This window comes from Balaenoptera borealis (assembly GCF_965194805.1).
Source record: "Balaenoptera borealis genome assembly, chromosome: 14".
NCBI classification, from domain to species: Eukaryota; Metazoa; Chordata; class Mammalia; order Artiodactyla; family Balaenopteridae; genus Balaenoptera; species Balaenoptera borealis.
The window spans coordinates 70,890,871-70,910,762 of NC_138875.1; the positions used below are offsets into that span (position 1 = coordinate 70,890,871).

Sequence of the window (19,892 nt, forward strand, 5' to 3'; positions counted from 1 at the left end):
GCAATGGGTCCAGTGCTGGCGGTGCTGGTTGCTGGGAGGGGGCAGAGAAGTCACCCCTCAAGCCCAGCATGACAGCCCCACCCTGTGGTTTTCTCCCTCCCAGGGCATAATCACCAGGGCCACCCTCACACCAGCTACTACCAGTACGGCCTGGGCATCCTGGCCCTGTGTGTCCACCAGAAGCGGGTCCACGACAGCGTGGTGGGCAAGCTCCTGTATGCTGTGGAATACGAACAGCATCTCCAGCAGGACCACTTCCCTGTGGGTGAGTGGGCCAGACCCTGAAGGCCAGGCTGGCACTCCTCCAGCCCCCTGCCCCAAATGAAGGCCTCCACCCCTAGTCCCATGCTCACCTTTCCTTGGGACCCCTCCTATCGAGTCCACTAGGAGCACAATGGTGAGGATTCGTTGTGGTGCAGGGGCTGTGAGCCAGCGCTGGGGCTGGACTGGCTTCCTGACCCCATCCTCCATCGCATACTTACTGTAGGTCACCCTGGACAGATCAGCTGGCCTTTCTGGCTCAGCTTCTCTGGTAAAATAACCCCCCAGCAGCATCTCAATAAAAGATGCCTTATATGTAAAGGGCATAGCATGGTACCCAGCATGGAGAAAGTTCTGGATACACAGCTATGATGTTCTCATCAAATGAGCTGAGAGGCCTGAGGCCTGGATTCTGGATCTGCTTCCTCACTGTGTGACCTTGGGTTTCCAGTGCCCTTTCCTGTCATCATGATTGCAAGGTCTCTTCTAGGCCTGGCTGTGTTCTGTGAGTGTGTGTGCTTCACATAGGGCGGGATAGGATGGAGTAGGTTGGAGTTGGGGAGGGTAGGTACCCAGAGAGAAGAAGGCAGCAGGGCCCCTGCCAGCAGAGAGCTTGTTCTGCCTCAGAGGCTTATAGAAAACCCACCGTGGACACATTAAATCATCCCGGGGTGGGGAGCTTAAAACCCCCCAGGGCCCAAGCAGCTCCCTGGACCTAATAAACCAGACCACCTGCGGGTGGACCCAGGCACCTGCTCCTTTAAAAGTCTCCTGGTGAGGAATTCCCTGGCGGTCCAGTGGTTGGGACTCCGCGCTTTCACTGCCGAGGGCCCAGGTTCGAGCCCTGGTTGGAGAACTAAGATCCCACAAGCTGTGCAGCACGGCCAGAAAAAAAAGAAAAAAAAAAAAAGAAAAATCAAACAAACTCCCCTGGTGATTCTAAAGTGCAGGCAGGTTTGGGAACAAGTGTGTAGGCTAAAGTCCTCTTGGCCGTCCCTCCTCCAGTCTCTCTCCCCAACCTCTAACCCCCAGGCAGCAGACAGGGATACGGTGACCACCCATCCCAGTTTGCCATCCTGGAAACTGGGCAGACTGGGCTGTTGGTCCCCCTAGCTGGTGGAAACTTTCTGAAATGCTGCTCTGACCATATTGTCCCCCTACCTCCAGCCCTCCCGTGGCTGCCCGTTGCCCCAAGGTCCTGCCCGGGCTGACCCCACTTGGCTCTGTCCCTTGCAGACACACTGGCCATGGCGGGCTTGGCCTTCTCCTGTCTGGAGCTATCCAACCTCAACCCCAATCAGAGAAACCGGATCACTGTGGCTCTCGGGAGAGTGCAAGAGAAGATCCTGAAGGCCCAGACCCCAGAGGGCCACTTTGGGAATGTCTACAGCACCCCTCTGGCACTGCAGGTGGGAAGGAGACTCTGGGCTGGGCTCCACCCTGGTGGCTGGTGGGAGGTGGACCGGTGGGGTGCTGGAAGACCTGGCCCCTCCCCGCTGGCTGACCCGCCTCCTCTTCCCCATTCCGTCACCAGTTGCTGATGGCCTCCCTTAGACCCACGGTGGAGCTGGGCACAGCATGCCTCAAGGCCAAGGCTGCTCTGTTGGCCAGCCTACAGCACAAGGCCTTCCAGAACCCTCTCATGATTTCTCAGCTGCTGCCCATCCTGAACCAGAAGAGCTATGTGGACCTCATCTCCCCAGACTGTCAGGCACCAAGAGGTAGCCAGGCCTTTCATAGAAGCCCTGCTCTTTTCAATCTGCAATGAGGTCTGCCTGTCCCAGGAAGGGAACTTGCTCCATCTTGATTTGCTGAGTCAACAGGGGTTTGCAGGTGTGCGTGGGACACACGGGCAGCTAAGATGCAGTCACAGATGCTAGAAGCTCACAGCGTGGGGAGGGAGATATCAAATGGTGAGCTCTGGGCGGGCCGTGAATCTCCAGCCCCTTGTGTGATACCCAGTACAGAAGTGTTCGAATGAATGAATGGGGAGAGACACATTTTGGTTAGCTCTGATACATCATAATGAGTCCCAGTTAGCTGCTTGAATCAGGGCTTCATCTGGGGGAAGGACTGGGGTGGGTGGGTGAGATTTGCCAGTGGAGAAGAGGGGAGGAAAGGCAGAGCAGGGAGGGGGCAGCAAGGGCAAAGGCTCAGAGGTATACAAGACTGGAGTTGGGGGGAAGGGTCTCACTAAAGAGTGGGGTCTGAGAGAATGAGCTGGAGTGGCAGGCAGGAGGGTGAAAAGGAGGGGAGGCCCTCAGAGGTAACATGTATGTTCTAGAAAGAACCCTGGGTGGGGGGTGCTTGTGGCAGAGAGGTGGGAGGGGGATACTGGAGGCAGAAAAACCAGTGAGGGGCCTGACCTTGGGTGGCGAGGGTGGTGGGAGCTGAGGGACAGGGGAGGCTGGAAAGGCAGCCAGGTGGTGGTGGTGTTGACCGGGATGGGACCGAGGGGAAGGAGGAGGTCTCGATGGGCCACAGTGTCTTCCAGGGAAGAAAGGAGGACTAAGGCCTGGCCCCCTGCCCTCAGACCAGCTGCCCCTTCCCCTCTCCCTGGCACAGTCCTGTTGGAACCAGCTACGGAGACCCCTTCACAGACCCAAGTCCCAGAGCTCATCCATGTCACGCTGAAGGTCTCCAGCATCTTTCCTTCGTACAGACACTCCGTCTCTGTCCCTGTCGGCTCCTCTTTGGAAGATGTCCTGAAGAAGGCCCAGGAGCACAGCAGGTTCAGGTGAGACTGCCCCCCCATCTCCCAGCCCTCACCCGACTTGACCCCACATCCCCAAAACGGGACATGAATGGGGCAAGGGATGGAGAGAGGGTTCCCTTGGGAGAGGCCCCGGCTCTCTTCCACCTTCTCCGCCCCCGACTCACCCATGCTGTGGCGGAAACAGGCATCATGATTAGGAGAGCAGGCTCCCGAGGCAGACCCTCCACATCTGGAATCCCAGCTCTGCCGCTCTCCAGCTAGGGACCAGCCAGTTATTTTCCTGCAGCTCATGAGGATGACAGTTGTGCTCCCCCCATCCACCAGAGCCCATGCAGGAGTCCAGGAATTAATGCACAGAGAGGGCATGGTACATGCTTTTTGTGTGCAGGGTCCTGCACTTAGAAGTGCTCGATACATGTTAGCTTTCAGAAGAATAAGAATTTTTATTATCAAACAATCTTGGTCTAATCCCTGTGATGATTTAATTACCTGGGCAAGCCCTCTGCAGAATGTGGAGGTGGGACAACAGCCTTAAACTTGCTTCTCACCCTGAGATTTGACAGATCTGAGGACAAGCATTTCCAGAGCATTGCTCTGTGCCAGCTGTGTCTGTGCCTAAATAAGATGGGAGGGATCACCAGTGGTGATCTGGCCCGGAGAATGAGTACCTTCCACCAGACCCCACTAGACCCCAGACTTCTCTTCTAGAAAAATGTGCCTCCGTTTGAGAGGGTCCCAATTTCTGTCCCCAACTGGAGCTCCCAAAGGACAGCATCCTGCTGCCAGGGAGGACCCACAGCTGGCACCTTGGGGTCATCTGGGGCAGGGAATTTCAGGCCAGAGATATGCAAAAACCCCTATAAAGGATGAAAATTCCCCCAGACCCCAGGTTAAGTTATTTCTGTAATAATATGACTTATATGTGTACTAATGTTTACTATTTAAAGTCCTTTCTCTTTTTGGCTCTTAGGTGGCTATAAATCCTAAACAGCTTTGCAAATTAAATACAAAGAAAACTGTGAAACCAATAACATTCAAATAGGGACTGTCTGCTGAGGAGCAGGTGTACACACCAGTGCCAGTGAGCCCGACGTGCTCAGCACTTTCTCGGGTTTGAGCTGCCGTCAGGCGGAGTTTGCACAGGCAGCTGCAGCTTGTAGACTCTTCCCTGGCCCCGAACACGCCACTTATTACCAAGCCGACCTCAGTCCTCTGGGGGCCACACACCCTGGGCACCCTTGGGAGGCCTTAGTCCGGCAGGCCCTGGGATTACCTAGAACCTGCTGGTATTCGTGTTTGGATATTGTCATCAAAATGGAAAAAAAATTGAACTTAACATTTTTATTCAGAACTCCAGGACCTCTGAGAAAACGTCAGGGATACCAATCTGAGAAATGATTCTCTTGGTGGTGGAGGGGGTGTCTGAGACGGGTTCAGGGGCTAGAAGGGAGGCATATTTGAGGCACGTGAGTGCACAGCAGAGAAAGCTGGATCCTAGAAGGAGAGAGAGGAAAAGAGACAGAGACAGAGAGAAAGAGACAGAAAGAGGAGAGAGAGAAACGGAGAGAGGCCGGTACAGAGCGGTTCTCCGGGCAGCCATGTGGCCCCGCACTTAAGGGAGGACTGGGGACGGGCTGCTCCCTAAAACCTTCCCTTTGACCAGGTCACCCTGAGGGTATTTCTGTTTCTTAAAACTATGAAAACTCTCCCTCTCTAAGAACAACACCATTGATAAGGAGACAGGAAGGACAGGGCCACAGTGTTTTAAGAGGATCCCTTTGGGGACTTCCCTGGCGGTACAGTGGTTCAGACTCCAGGCTTCCACTGCAGGGGGCGCGGGTTCGATCCCTGGTCCGGGAACTAGGATCCGGGATCCCTTTGTGTTTGTGGCAGTGGCGTCAGGGAGGGGTGGCATGAAGAAGGAGTCTCTTGGTTGCAAAAGCCAGGAATCTAATCCAAGCCTCTCTGGTAGTGGGGAGCGTGGGGTGTGTACGGTCGGAGAGAAGACTGAGCAACCCAGCCACAAGGATGGGGGTGCCCCTGAGCCACAGAAACTTCTGGAACCAGAGACCCAGAGCCACCACTGGGCGTCTCTGCCTCTGTCTTGCCTGTTCCTGCTTCTTTCTCACGCTGGCCTCACTGTCTCTCGTGGGCCGTTGTCAGCTTCTGATTCCCACCCCCTGCAATGTCAGCCCCCAGAGGGGATGCAGTCCCCCGAGTGGGCGGTGTCCGTGGGGCTGGAGAGGAGGCGTGGAGGAGAGACCCACGGTGAGGTGGCCCAGGAAGGGTTTGGCTAGCGCTGCCCTGGGAGCGAGGGCAGGGCTTTCCTTGTGGGGGTGGTTCTACTTCTGCCCTTGGGTCGAGGGGAGCAAAGTCACCTTTTCTCCCTCTTTGCCTGTCCCTTTGGTAGGTATGGAACACAGGCCTCCTTGTCAGGCCCCTACCTGACCTCCGTGATGGGGAAGAAAGCTGGGGAACGTGAGTTCTGGCAACTCCTCCGAGCCCCCGACACCCCGCTGCTGCAAGGTGAGTCTGGTGGCCAGCCCCCTCCGGACGTGTCCCCCAGCCCAGCCCTGTCCCAGCACTGAGGCTTTGTCGACTCACGCCAGCTTTCCCCTGGACCTTCCTGGGCCTCAGCCTCAGATAACCACTGATGCTCAAGTTTGCATATAATATATTTAACTGTATTCTGAAGAATTTTTATGTACGTTATTGTGGCAACTCTAGGAAAGCAGATAGGCAAAAAAGAAGAAAATTAAAATTGCCCGTAATCTGCTACCCAGAAATAACTTCTTTTAACTTTTGGTGTATTTTCTTCCAGATAATTTTTTAAATATGTATGTTTGTTTTTTCATAGAAATGAAGCCATACTCTATAGCAGTGCTCTCCGATAGAAATAAAATGTGAGCCACATGTGTAATTCTAAGTTCTGCAGTTGGTGAAACTAATATTAATAATATATCTTATTTAGTCCAATACATCCAAAATATCATTCCAAGATGTAATCAATGCAAAATTATTAATGACATATTTTGCATGCCTGTTTTTTGTACTTTTCAAATGCTCAGTAGCCACATGTGGCTAATGGCTGGCATATCGAATGGCACAGCTCTATATACTGTTTTGCAATTTATTTTTTTCAGCCTTAACATATTGTAGCCATCTTTCTATGTTGGTATATGTGGATCTTCCCCTTTCTTTGTAATAGCCACATAGGATATCTCATCCAGCAGGGTGCTTTGGGCTGCAAGTAACAGAAATGTAATATAAACTAGCTTCCACGACATCCATTGGCTCATCCATTGGCTCATGTGACCAGATTCCAGTGGGAGCAAGGATTTCAGCCTCAGCCCCACCTCCCTGTGACTCTCCTCCTCTCTTTGCTGGCTGCCTACCTCCAGAGAGGCTACTCTGTGTCTTCCTGGGGCTGCTCCCTTTTATGACTTGGGAAACTTGCCTCTGAATCCCCCAGCAAATGTCTCCTGGCATCCTGAAGGCGGACTTGGGACACAGGCGCGTTCCTTGACCCATCCCTGTTGCTAGGAGATGGCCCAGCTTCTGTGCCCATCATTGGCTAGAGAGAAGGGACCATGGCAAGACTGGCTTAGGCCAATTAGGGCCCAGCCCTGGCGTGGAGTGGGATGGGTGGACCACAGCTTATCAACTCCTGCTGGACCTTTAGGGTGTCTCCAGTTTTAACTCTTATGCCCCAAGCTGTCATAAGCATCCCTGAGCATCAGCCCAGTCACCAGACAGACTCTTAAGGGTCATCTGTCCCCGCTCCTGCTACCTGGAACTTCTAGTGGGCATTTGCCATGGGCCAGGCATTGGGCCAAGTGCTTTACAGAAGGTGGGACTTGCTGAGGGAGCCCAGTAAAAAGCATTCTCTTTTCCTGCCTGGCTTCTGGACAAATTGAGAAATAAAACCAAGAGGTGACAGATGGAGAGACCAGATCTGGCCTCTATTACTGATGAAGGCTGGACAGAGGAGGTAGCCGACGGGGAGAGCCCAATGGACTCGGCCATGAGGCAGACGTGGGTGGTTGTGTCCTCTACCTACCCCCCTCGACTCCCACTCCAGCAGGAAGCCCACTCCCATGGGGAAAAAGGAGGGCCCGGTTGTTGATATCACTATTATCCTCATTTTAGAAATGGGAACACCAGCACTCAGAGAGATTAAATAACCTGCCCAGAGTCACACCCCTAGTGAGTGCAGAGCTGGGGCTTGACCGAGGTGTCGTGCTGGAGCCTGGATTGTCCCTAGTGAGCAAAGGCTGACTTCGCTCATGGTCCCCAGACCACACCGAGCAGGTCCCTCTTCCTGAAGGCCCTTTGGGGGACTATGAAGACAGTGACCCTGCTGGTCAGGTGTTGTCAGGGTCTCTGGTTCCTTTGGCCCCATGTTGGTTATCCGGCGTGCTGTCCCATACCCTCCCACACCCTCTGGGGGTCCTCCACTGCAAAATGAGCCTGTGGGTCTCAGCGACCCTGAGGTCACAACTGAGTTCAGAGTCTCCAGACTGGCTCTGGACAGGCCCCCAGTCTCCCACCACCAAGCCCTGAGGCCATCTTACAGACCATGGCCTCAGGGCAGGGGTCCAGAAGGTGAGGTTGGTGGGGGGAACACTCCGCCCTGTTAACTCCCATCCCACAATATTTCTGCAGGTATTGCTGACTACAGACCCAGGGATGGAGAAGCCATCGAGCTGAGGCTGGTTGGCTGGTAGACCCCAGGCTCACCACCCCAGCTGCCTCCCACACTTCCTGGGCTTCTGCACTCCCTTCAGACATCCCTGTAACAGGCACACGCCTGACCCTGCTGCCTCCTCTTGTGCACTTGTCCCCGGATCGCCACAGCCACCACCCCTGCGGGGGTCCTAAACCACCGCCCACCCTGGAGCAGGGAGCCCAGCACCTTCCCCGGCAGGTCTGTCTGCCCAGGTCTGGCCCCACCTGGCCCCGCAGGTGTCCCGTGAAGGCCACTCATAGGCTGGAGAGTGTGAGCATCTCAGACTCCTTGGCACGAGGAGGCCACCGGCCACTGGCGTTGTGAGTACTGCTTGCTCTGGGATGGGGGTCCCGCAAGGAGAGCTCTGTGGCCCTGGCCCTAGCTTTCCACTCTTCACTCCATCGGGGCTGCTGCCCCAGAGCCGACTGCAGCATAGCAGCTGGCGAGGGCTCTGCAGGGCTGCTGTCAGCCCACCTCCAAAATGATTAAAGAATTGACTTGGCACATGCCCCAGGGTCCTGATGCCTCATGCTTGGAGCCAGTGCGGGGGCTGGGAGCAGAGAAGGGGGAGAGAGGCCCGTGGGGAGCAGAGGAGAGGGGTGAGCATTCTCCTGGGTACGGGTGGGGGGTGCACAGGAACGGTGCTGGCGGTGGTGATGCTGATTACTGTTTAGGGAGCGTGTACTTGCTGGACGCTCTCTTGCACAACTCTGAGGTTGTCGATGTTTCTATTTTCCTCTCTGCTTTACAGAGGGAGAGTGGTGGGAGGGCGTGGCTTAGGAGACAGACAGACCTGGCCTGGGGAGGCCTCCTGGCTCCTCCACTCAAACACTGAAAATCAGGGGCTTTCATGATTGTGTCGACTTAAAAAAACAAACAAAAAAAAGCATAACGTGAGAGTAGCGAGTTAAGTTTTATTTGGGGCAAAATGAGGACAGTAGCCCAGGAGACAGCATTTCAGATAGCTCTGAGAAACTGCTCTGAAGAGGTAGGGGAGGGGTCAGCACTATATATGATCTTAGCGAAGGGGGTACATGTAGTCAAGCGCACATTTTGGCAGAGACCTGCTGCTCGTCTCGTGAAGGTTACTGCTAGTCTCCAGGAGCAGATGGCTCCATTAATGATTTTAGTGCTTTTCTAGATAAGAGAAGATGCAAGAATTGGGCTCATAAAATCTTCTCCTAAAAATATCTGCCTGTTCTGCCTGTTTTTCCCAGAGCACAGAGTGCCTCATTCCTGATTTCCACCCTGAACTCCTTTCAGGGTGTGTTGAAGGTCAGCGGCTACAGGGGCTAGTGACCTAATCCTTGTAGAGGCAGATGGCAGTTGACAAGTTTTAGTTGGCAATTGTTAGGATTACATGGCAGAGTCCAAATGCAACTGAAGGCCCAGGACCCTAGAGCTTTTCCCCAAGGCACAGTCAGGCGTCACCCCAGGCCTCAGCGGCCAGTGGGGTGGGGACCCTGCCTCTCTGTGGGAGGGCCTGGGCTCTGGGCTGCCCTCTGGGAAGTAGGGTTCAGGCCAGGCGGGCACCCCACAAGCCCCACCCCACCGAGGTTAGGAAGGGGGTCTGCCCTTGGAGGGGCCCTCTGACAGCATGTCAGGTTTCACAGTGACTCTCACAGAGCCGTCCACGCCATGGATTATAAACATGTGCTTCTTCCTCCGATATTTAGGGTCTGGGCAAGTAGGGGAAGTAAGCGATTTAAAAAACGCTTTACAGACATCCAAGTACCTGAAAGCCAAATGAAAAAGCTGCCTCCGTTTTGAAGGTGAAATGTCTGTGCCCAGATCCCCAGAGTGCTTGTTCACCTGTCCTTTCTTAATCTCGGCCTTTAGAGAGGGCACTTTAGAGAGGATTCAGGACCTGCCCTGGGACCCTCTCCTCACAGAAGGGTGGAGGCTCAGAGAGACCTGCGGCTTCCCTCAGGTCACACAGCCTGTGGGTGTCAGAGCCCAAGTCCCCACCCACTGACCCCAGCCCTTGCCCCTGCACCGCCTTGCTGCCTCCCCACCTCCCGAGGAAGCCTCCCATATAGGGGAGGCCAGCTGTGGCAGGTCCCAGGCCAGGCTAGGGGGAGGGTGGACTTAACTAAAGGGAGCACCCCTGCACTGGGCTTTCAGCGTCCACGGTCTGGATGTGATCCTCCCTCTGGAGGAACTGTCTTAGTCGGGATGTGTTTGGCTCTGAGCAACAGGGAGCTACTGAATCCTGCTCAAATCAAAGGATATTTGCTGATGGACTTTCCTGGCGGTACAGTGGTTAGGACTCCATGCTTCCACTGCAGGGGTCGCAGGTTTGATCCCTGGTCGGGGAACTAAGATCCCACATGCTGCTCGGGGTGGCAAAAAAAATAAAAAAATAAAATAAAAAAGGATATTTGCTGAAAAGACTCAGCCCACCAATTTAAGGGCAGCCGAGGGCAGTAGGGAAATGGAAGTTGGGGCTCAGGGCTCCATCCCTCCACTACCCTCAGTCTCTCTCCTCTCCGTGTCCTCCCCCTCCATCAGCTTCCTCTGAACGTGGCCCCAGCAGTGACTCTGCTGACTTCCAGTTTAATTCCCCAGGCCCTCTTATCTTCTTAGCCTGTGTCCCAAAGCCTGGAAAGGGGTCTGACCGGCACAGCCCACTTCTGGGCCCTGGGTCATGTGTCTAGTCTGGCTCCATCATCAGGGACCCCGAGAAGGGGCATGGGTGGGAGGACAGTCATGTCCACAGTAAGAGTCTGACAAGCAGTGGCCCCCCTGGAATGGGGGCCCAGGTTTGCGTCTGGCCTGCATTTAGAGCTGTGTGACTCCAGACAAGCCGCGTCCCCTCGCGCAGCCTGTTCCTAACTCACAACTGTGGGGTGGCGCCTTGGTTTACGTTCATGCCTGTGAGCTCATCATAGATCACATATGGGGAGACTGAGGCCCCGCAGTGAAGTGACTGGTCTAGAGACATGCAGCGACATGAGGAGAGACCCGTCCCAAGCCTCTGCAGCTCAGTTGCTGGAAATGGGTTCTTCTTCCCTCCTGGTGCCTCCCAGGGTCCCACCCTGAATCACCTGCTTCCTGCAGCAGTGGTGGGGGGCGGCAGGTGAAGGGCAGCACTCAGACCCAGACCGGAGGGATATGAGAGCCTGTGGGCAGGGGCAGGCTGCTCGGGGCTGCTCTGGGCTTTCAGGTGGACCCCAAGGGGTGCGAAGGAGCCCCTGCTGCCCTCTATGAAGCTGGGTGCCCACCCCCGCCATTCTCCCACAAGGGAACATCCTGTGGAGAGTCTTGCTGCCTGCAGGTCAAGGCAGGTTAAAAACTGGGGCTCGGGAGCCAGGTAGACCTGGTCTGAATCCCCCACCACCACTCAAGCTGCACAATCCCTGCTTTGGGTTCTGCCCTCAGCCTCCCCCTCGCCCCCCTCCCCCCCCAAGGGTGTACAGCTCTCTCCCTTCCACCAAGGCCAACACAGGCCTCATCTTGGTTAATCCTCATTCCTCATAGCTCACCCCTCACCAGGCCGGGCAGGTGGGAGTGCTTTTTGGCAGTCTTGGAGGAGGTGTAGACACTGCCTACCACTCCGCAGTAGCTCAGCTCTTAGAAGATTGGGGGGGTGTTTACTATTTTTTAATTAATTGCTGTTTTTTTAATTAAAGGAAGCTTAACTGGAAAACTGACAAAATCTCAAAAAGAATCTAACCCTTAGAGGCCCTGATTCCTCCTCTTCAGGAAATGTGGGGCTAGGGGGGCTGCCCCCTTGGCTGGCTCAGTTTCCCTCCCACAACCCCTCCTGGAAAAACCCCATCTAAATACCTGCATATTTTGGTCTTTCACCTGGAAATCTCCTGCCCTACAATTTGGACTATTCAGCAGTGATTTGCAGGCTCATGCGGGTGTCAGAATCACCAGAGGCAAGTGAAAAAAAATTCACATCCCTGGGCCCACCAGAGGGTATCTGAATTCAGCAGGTCTGAATCAGTAGTGAGGCTGGGGAATTTTAATCCCAGTCCAAGGATTGTGATGGGGATTAGGGGACACTTGCAGCCATTCTGTGTTCTGACCACCAGAGGGCGTCGTGGACGGAGGTGAGCGGTCTCCCTTTGAGGTCTTGTTTCTCCAGACAGGTTGCTGGTTCCTCCATCAAGGACTTGCTGGTCAGACGACAGGCTAGGGGTGAACCGTGTCCCAGTGGGAAGGAGCTTCCACAGAGAAGGAAGCTGGACGTCAGGAAAGAGGCTCACAGTGGGCAGTGATTCTTGCACACTTGGACTCCTGAGCTCAGAGAGGCCAGGGCCCAGCCTGGAATCCCTATCAGCCTGTCCTGCTCTGGGTTGTGCTGTTTACCCAACACCGATGCAAGGGCAAAGGCTTAGTGGCAGCTGCTCTGGCTCCCAGCCCACCTAGGGCTCTTTGTCCTGCCAGGGATGGGGGCAGAGGGTGGACCCCAGGAATTTCAGCTATGAGTCAGCTCTGAGCGCCCAGGGGATGGGACAGGGGCTGCTGGCCAGGGATAGATGCTGGCCGGCGGGACCCTGCTTCCGCAGCTGTGGGTGGTCTTGGTGATTCAGCTTCCCTCTGCCTGCCTAGAGGGGGCCCGCCCTGGGCTGGGAGAGGGAGGAGGTGTTGGGGTTAGGGAGGGGCGAGCGAGGGGTATTAAGGGGCCCCGTGGTCCAACTCTTCCGGATGCTGAGGCCCCCATGGGATAACTGTGGCCAGAGATTGGGTGGTTCCGAGACTGGTCCTAGGATGAGGTCTCCTGGGGGGAGGGTGTCCTTGAAAATGTAATCTCCTGAGAGGCTAGGGCTTTTTATCAGGCTCCCTCAGAAAAATACCCCAGGGTCTCCCGCCCTGTGTTCATCTCTATGGAGGGCCTGCCTTGGCGCTGGGTGGGGAGGGGCCTGATCCCCCACCGGTGTGGGAAGGGGGGACGACAGGCTGACCACTCCAGCTAGGCGGAGGTCTGCTGTTGGAGGTAACGCTAGGCTGATGGAGGAGGAGCTGCGAGCGGGCGGCGTGGGGGAGGGGCGAGACATCCCTCTCGGCTTCGGGGGCGGAGCCTGGCCGGAGGTGGCGCGTGGGGCTCAGCCCAATTTTCCGGGTGAGGCTCGAGGGGCTGCCGCGGAGGCGGGGCCTAGAGCACAGAGCCTCGCTCTCCGCCAGAACCCGGCGAGAGATCCCGCCGCAGCCTGAGCCGCCGGGAGAAGGAGCTGGCGCGCAGGCCCTGCCCGAGCCGAGCTGAGTCGAGCTCGCCGTCTGACACCGGCCGCACCGCAGGCCGGCGCGTCAGCCCGCCGCGGGGTCTGGGCACTGTCGGAGGTAGCGAGCCCGACCACCGGGACCACCGGCACCACCGGGCGCGGGAGCCCGGATCGCCCTTGCAGGCCTGTCCTGAGCACGCTGGAGGACCTGGGGTTTGGACTGAATAGAAAAGGGATGGAGAATTCCATGTAAGCATAACGTGGGCGCTAGGAGGGGAGAAGAGTGGAGACTTTGCCTGGCACGGGGCAGAGGTGCCCGGCGCTTACTAGGCCAGGCTTCAGCACCAGGGAGCCTGGCATCCCAGCAGAAGCGACCTAGGCTCTGCCCTGCCTGAGCCGGGGACACAGCATAGCTCTTGGACCTCGGCTGCCGCAGGCCGGGCACAAGAAACAGTGCCCTCACCTGAGACCGAGCGGGATACAAAGTGGGGCTCTCTGGTGGCCCAGAGCTGGTCGCTGGGGAGCCGGCCTCCTGCCCCGGCCCCACTGGTACGGATGTGCCGCTGCCCGCGGGAGCGCCATGACGGCAGGATGACCTCAGCTGAGGCAGTGGCGGTGGCTGGCGGTGCTCGGTGGGCGTCCCCTCAGTGGCCCCCTGACACCCCGCAGGCCCTACGGCGGCCTGGCCGGGCCTGGGTGGCCGTGGCAGCGCTGGTGTGGCTGCTGGCGGGAGCCAGCATGTCGAGCCTCAACAAGTGGATTTTCACGGTGCACGGCTTCGGGCGGCCCCTGCTGCTCTCGGCGCTGCACATGCTGGCAGCTGCGCTGGCGTGCCACCCGGGGGCACGGCGCCCCATGCCCGGCCGCACCCGCCGCCAAGTGCTGCTGCTCAGCCTCACCTTAGGCGCCTCGATGGCCTGCGGCAACGTGGGCCTGAGCGCTGTGCCCCTGGACCTGGCGCAGCTGGCCACCACCACCACGCCACTGATCACGCTGGCCCTGTCCGCGCTGCTGCTCGGCCGCCGCCACCACCCACTGCAGTTCGCCGCCATGGGCCCGCTCTGCCTGGGGGCCGCCTGCAGCCTGGCCGGAGAGCTCCGGACACCCCCAGCTGGCTGTGGTTTCCTGCTGGCGGCCACCTGCCTCCGTGGGCTCAAGTCCGTTCAGCAGAGTGAGTACCCAGGACACTGGTTGAGGAGGTGGGGTTCGGGGTGGGAGTGTGGCCTGGGTGGCCCTGTGAGGGGCTATGGCCATTATCCAGTTTTACAGATAAAGAAACTGAGGCGCATGGCTTGGGAAGAGTTAGGAACTGAGGCTCAGAAAGGGCCAACCGCTCAGTGAGTTCCAGGCCCCAGACTTAGGCTCTAGAGGCCCAACCAGTGTTTCGTCCAGTTGGCTGCCATAGATCTGTGGTCCATGTTTTGTCAAGCCTGGATCTCCATACCTGATCAAGGAAGTCACTATATTGTCCCCATTTGACAGGTAGAGGGGCTTGCCCTGGGCCATGTGAGCAGCGGAGGCAAGATTTGAACCCAGGCAGGCAGACTTCATGCCGTCCGAGTGATGTGGCATAAGGCTGTGGACCCGAGGGAGGCCTGATAGTGGAGACTGGAGAAAGAGAAAGAGGGCAAGGCCATGAGCTGGAATTTGGAAGTCGAGGGCTTTTGCTCAGTCTGGGAAGGGCTGGTGTTTACTGGGAGCTGCAGTGTAACTGGTCCCATGCTAGGTGTTGACCTTGAGTCGTCATGGCAACCACCACCTTCATCCCCATTTTAGAAGATGATGGAACTGAGACCCAGAGAGGTTCATGATTTGCCCACAGTCACACAGCTCCTAAGGACTGGAATCCTAGTCCATGTGGCTCTGGACCTCAGCTCTGATGAAGGGGGGTTGGGGGCTCTGGACAGAGGGTAAGGTGGAGGCTCCAGGCCTAGACCCTGCTAAATCACTCTGCCTGAGGGTGGAGACCACCTTCCTGCCTGTCCTACTGAGGGTCCTTTGAGTCACAGCCTCCACCATCTCTCTGCCTCAACCCAAGGGCGCCCACTCAGGTTGAGGAGGCTTGGGTTCCAGCCACACCTGGGCTCGTGCTTCCTGGGCAAACTTGGGCAGAAGGGGAGATCTGGATCTTGTCTGGGCCTCAGTCTCCCCATCTGTTTGGTGGAGGAGGTCAGAGCTGATAGTCCCAGGGCTTTCTTGGTCTCCCTCCCTTGCAGCTCTGAGATCCTGTGACCCAGGCCTGGGAGAGAGATGGGGCTGCTCCAAGGGCCCTGGGCTGGGGTTAGGGCAGCCTGCAGCCAGGGAAGGTTGAAGTCAGAGCTCAGCCCTGCCTTGCAGTCATCGGAGCCAGGACCCAGAGTCCCTGTACCCATCCTCTAGGGCCCTGAGGTGGGACCAAAGCCCAGTTCTATTTTTGCCTTCAGGTTACATGAGAGCTGGGACCTGAGCTCTGGGCATGAGTCAGTGGGAAACTTGACCTTGTACCCTGCCCTGGGCAGGGCCAGAAGGCTGGGAAGGCCCCAGCCTCAAGGCTCACATCACGCCTGCTGAGGCCCAGCGCTTCTCACACAGGAGGAGCCCCAGCCTGCAGGACAGGCTATGGCCGGCCAGGCCTCGGGCACATGGACATGGGGTGGCAGGTGCCTGGCATCAGGCTGCTCCTTGGCTCTGCCAGCTCTCTCCTTGTCTCCTGCCTGCCCCTGAGGCGGGTTGGATGCTTGCTCCAGGCTCCCACAGCATCCTCTGCTTCCTCCATCAGGACTCCACATGCCTTGTATTATAGCCTCTTGTTTACCTGTCTGCCTTCCACCAAACAGGAGCTCTGAGAGGGCATGGCCTGGTTTTGAGGCAGCTCCATGTCCCCAGCACATGGTCTGGGGCCTGGCCCAGGTAAGGTACCCCTTAAATGGTGGATTTATTAATGGTCTGATGGCAGACTTGGCAGGCTGGTTAAACTTCTTGGCTCAGCGTGCTAAGGAGGGAGCTTAGGAGGCTGGAGGCCCCACCAACAGAGATGGGAGCCCAGCAGAGGTGGGGAGGAACAGACTGGAGATAAGGGGTGAGATGGGGTTTGGACAAGAAGAGGTTTCTACTGCCAGAATTTCCAGGAAAGTCATCAGGGCCAAACTTAGACTAGAGTGTGAATGGCTGACACCAGCTCCTTCCCTGAGGGCAGACTCCATGGGAGCAGAGGATGAAAGTCCAGAAAGAGGAGTGCCCAGCAGCCATGGGCAGGTCCAGCAGCTTCTCTCCTTCCTGAGCCAGTTGTGGACCTGGGGGGCTACATGGGGAGAGGAGTGATGCCACCTTCCCACTCACAGAAAGGCTGGGAAGTGGGGTGCCAGCGTGCTGAGACTTGTCCTCAGCTACATCCACCCGCATGAGGGAACAGCCTGACCCTGCCCGCTGAGCTCTCAGGCTGCTGGGGAGAAGTAGAGATCACAAGGCAGGGGAGAAGTGCTAGAGCCAAGGTGGGCATAGCTGTGGTTGGGTGGCTACTTCTAGGGGAAACCAGAGAAGGCTGCCTGGGGGAGGAGGCAGGCAGTGATGGTGACTATAATGTAATAATAGTGGCGAACACTTGCTGAGCCCTCACTGTGTGCCCACACCATGCCCAGCTCTTCATACAGCCAGAGTAGGAAGGGGTGTTCTGGGAGGGAGAAGCAGGGCTTGCGAGGGCACGGGTGTCAGCCAGCGGGGGCAGCATATGGGGGATGGTGACAGCTGCTGTGGCCAGCACTTGCTGCTGGGCACCAGGCCCTGCGCTCAGCACCTCACAGGCCCCCGTGAGGGGCATGTTGACACCTTGCCCATGCTCCCACGAGGGGACAGGCATAGAGAGAGGGCGACTTGTGTGATATCACACAGCTCGTGACGGAGCAGAGACGGGATAAGCCAGAAGCCAGCGGAATGGGGTCTAGAGAACATTTGTCCACAGGTAACTGAAGCTTGGCGTGTTCAGATGCTGAAACAAAAGTGTCTTTGGAGGAAGAGAGGTTGTTTGTTTTTTGTTTGTTTGTTTTTGGCCACACGTGTGGCATGCGGGATCTTAGTTCCCCAACCCCACGCCCCCTGCATTGGGAGCACAGAGGCTTAACCGCTGGACCTCCAGGGAAGTCCCAGGAGAGGTTGAAATGCAGGGTTTGGTGGGAGCTGGCAGAGGAGGCATCGCTGAGGAGGCAGGATGACAGGCTGGCATTTTGGGGCCCCGGGTGGGTGGCCTCTGGCAGAGGATCCCTGCTCTTTCCCTGGACTGCAGCAGAGGGAGGCGGAGGGCTGGGTGGGATGCAGAACAGGAGCAAGGGGCAGGGGGAGAAAGTTAGGACCTTCCTGCCTGGCTGCCTCTCAGAGGGTGAAATTTGCCAAAGGTGAAGTTCACCTGAAATCCTAAACACCTTCCAGTGATCGCACCTATAACACGCAGGCCACGGGCAGCTCGTAATGGTGCTAAATTTGGAGCGGACGAACAGGAGCCATTCCAGTTATCTGTTCATTTCTAGAAATGCTTGACAGAGGGACTGTTGCCTAGAGAACAAAGCCAAAACATCAGAATGAAATCGAGAGAGAAATAAGATTTCCTATTCTAAGCATAGCCTATGAGTAAGCACCTCTGTGGCTCTTTGGAAAGTGTGTGTCAGAAAATGCATGGAGGCTCAGAGAGCCCTGGGAGGGTATGGGGAGCCATGACTCATCTCTCTCCACAAAAACTGTCTCGTTGCCTTCATGCAAGTACTATCATCTCATCTGAGCCGGGTGTGATTTTATGATGGGCACCGCTGCTTTTGTGAACCAGCTGGGTGGTAACATGAATACACACACACACAGGCACACATGCGCAAGGTGGTAGGATCCCCTCTTTCCTTGCAAAGACTAAGGTTTCCTCTGTGTCCTGGGTTCATCTTGACAAGCCCCAGCGTTGGTAGCAAAAGATGCTGATTATCAGTGATAAACAGTGAGTGACAGCCGGGAGCAAACAATGACCTTCTTGTTGTTCCCTGTCATCCCAATGGTCATCTAGTGATCGAACATTTGATTCAAACGGTTTTTATTATTTCAAACTCTCTTTTTTAATCTAAAAGCCACATAGCTAGTAAGTGGCAGAACTGGCCTGCTGGTGGCCTGTCCCTACTCTGGCGTGGGAGCTGCACTGTGGGGCTGAGAGTGCGAGAAGGGCTGAAGCCAAGAAAGCTGGGTCGGGGCCGCTTGGTTCAGGGCCTTCAAAGTTGGTTAAGAGCCCAGGATGTTTTTCTCCAGGGCCTGGGGAGCCCCTGAAGAATTTTTTTTTTCATGTTTATTGATCAGTGGGACATCACAAGCAGATTATTGTTTCAGCCTGTGGGAGGAGTAGGTGATAACGCTTATTTATCTTATCTTTCTACATTTACTGAGCACTTATCTTCTAAGAGCTTTATGTACATTATCTATTTTAATCTTTACAACAACCCTGCATATTTAAGGTTTTATTATCCTCCGATTTTGCAGGTGAGGAAACCTAGGCCTATAGAGGTTAAGTGCCAGGTCACAGGTAGTCAGGAGCGGACCCGGGTCACCACGGGGGTCACCACTCAGGCAGTCTGACTCTGGATTCTTGACCTTCCCGTTTGCAGAGCGGGAGCCACTAATTCCACCTGAGGGGTTGGGGCAGGCAGGCTTCCTGGAGGATGGGCAGAGGAGGAGGTCGTGCCGGGTTGGCCTCGTGGGGGTTGTCTCGCGCCGGGTGCTGATGGCTGCTGTCCTGGTTGCAGGTGCCCTGCTGCAGGAGGAGAGGCTGGACGCGGTGACCCTGCTGTATGCCACCTCGCTGCCCAGCTTCTGCCTGCTGGCAGGTGCGGCCCTGGTGCTGGAGGCTGGCGTGGCACCGCTGCCCGCCCCCACCGACTCCCGCCTCTGGGCCTGTATCCTGCTCAGCTGCCTCCTGTCTGTGCTCTACAACCTGGCCAGCTTCTCCCTGCTGGCCCTCACCTCGGCTCTCACTGTTCACGTCCTGGGCAACCTCACTGTCGTGGGCAACCTCGTCCTTTCCCGGCTCCTGTTTGGCAGCCGCCTCAGCACCCTCAGCTATGTGGGCATTGCGCTCACCCTTTCAGGAATGTTCCTTTACCACAACTGCGAGTTCTTGGCTTCTTGGGCTGCCCGCCGGGCCTTCTGGCGGAGGGACCAGCCTGGCAAGGGTCTCTGAGACCTGAGGGAGCACAGGGACCACGCGGGACTGCCTCAGCCTGAATCCAGCCTTGGCCAGTGGCCATGGGAAAACGGGGAGAGTGGGCAGCTGCTGGGGCCGTTGGGGGAGGTGGGTCTTCCTGCAGGGCCACCTTGGAGGCTGGAATGGGGACTCCCAGAGAGACCCACCTCCTGTCCCTGCCTGCCTCTCCTTATCAGAGACCCCACTCACCACTGGATGGTGGGTTCAAGCCCGGCACAGTCACTGTGCTTGTCAGAGTAATTATTACGATTAGTATCAACTACTACGCTGAAAACTGCTGGCCAAACTTTGAAAACCTCACCGTGTTCTAATGATGAAGATGATGATGATGGTGATGATGATTATGATGATTCTTAGGGGTCGCACAATCCTTCCGCCAGGAAATGGGGGAGGCAGCTAGGAGGCCCAGGGAAGGGCTTCTTTGCTGCTGGGCTTCCTTAGGGAGTTGGGGTCGTCTGTGCCAACTCCAGGCAGCTGCTGTGGCCTCAGCCCTGGGCCCCCCAATTTTGGGTCTTCCGTCCTCAAATAAACTATTTTTGCTTGTACACCTGTGTCATTCCTCGGGGTGGCAGCCAAGGGCCGATGGCTGCCAGCTGCCCACAAGGAAACGAGGACCCCCTCCCTTACCAACCAGGGCCTGGCCAGGCCCCCACCCCAGCCCTCTGCTCCGGCCCCTGCACGCCATCTTCCCACAGCCCCGGGGGCATCTCCTAAAACACACGCTTTCTGTGGCTCCACACTGCTCTTGGGACAAGGTCAGAGCTTCCTGCCCCAGACCACAGGGCCCTCGGGGCCTGGCCCCACAGCTTC

At 56.7% G+C, this 19,892-nt stretch overlaps 2 protein-coding genes across 8 annotated transcripts in view; both read left to right on the forward strand.

Annotated features, from left to right (window-relative positions):
• The window catches only part of TCN2 (transcobalamin 2), a 44,978-nt gene extending 36,764 nt beyond the window's left edge, over positions 1-8,214 (forward strand). For all 7 annotated transcript variants that reach the window (XM_082353127.1, XM_082353128.1, XM_082353130.1 and 4 more), the window contains 6 exons: positions 104-265; positions 1,498-1,670; positions 1,796-1,982; positions 2,827-2,998; positions 5,388-5,503; positions 7,643-8,214. In XM_082353127.1, coding sequence (XP_082209253.1) covers positions 104-265; positions 1,498-1,670; positions 1,796-1,982; positions 2,827-2,998; positions 5,388-5,503; positions 7,643-7,704 — 872 coding nt within the window. In that variant the 3' untranslated portion in view covers positions 7,705-8,214. The remainder of the gene's footprint in view (positions 1-103; positions 266-1,497; positions 1,671-1,795; positions 1,983-2,826; positions 2,999-5,387; positions 5,504-7,642) is intronic.
• Positions 8,215-8,356: 142 nt separating this feature from the next.
• Positions 8,357-19,627, forward strand: SLC35E4 (solute carrier family 35 member E4). Its single transcript, XM_082353134.1, has 2 exons — positions 8,357-14,051; positions 18,625-19,627. Exons 1-2 carry the CDS (start codon positions 13,436-13,438, stop codon positions 19,056-19,058), a joined length of 1,050 nt encoding a protein of 349 aa, XP_082209260.1. The 5' UTR covers positions 8,357-13,435; the 3' UTR covers positions 19,059-19,627.
• The last annotated feature ends 265 nt before the right edge of the window (positions 19,628-19,892 follow it).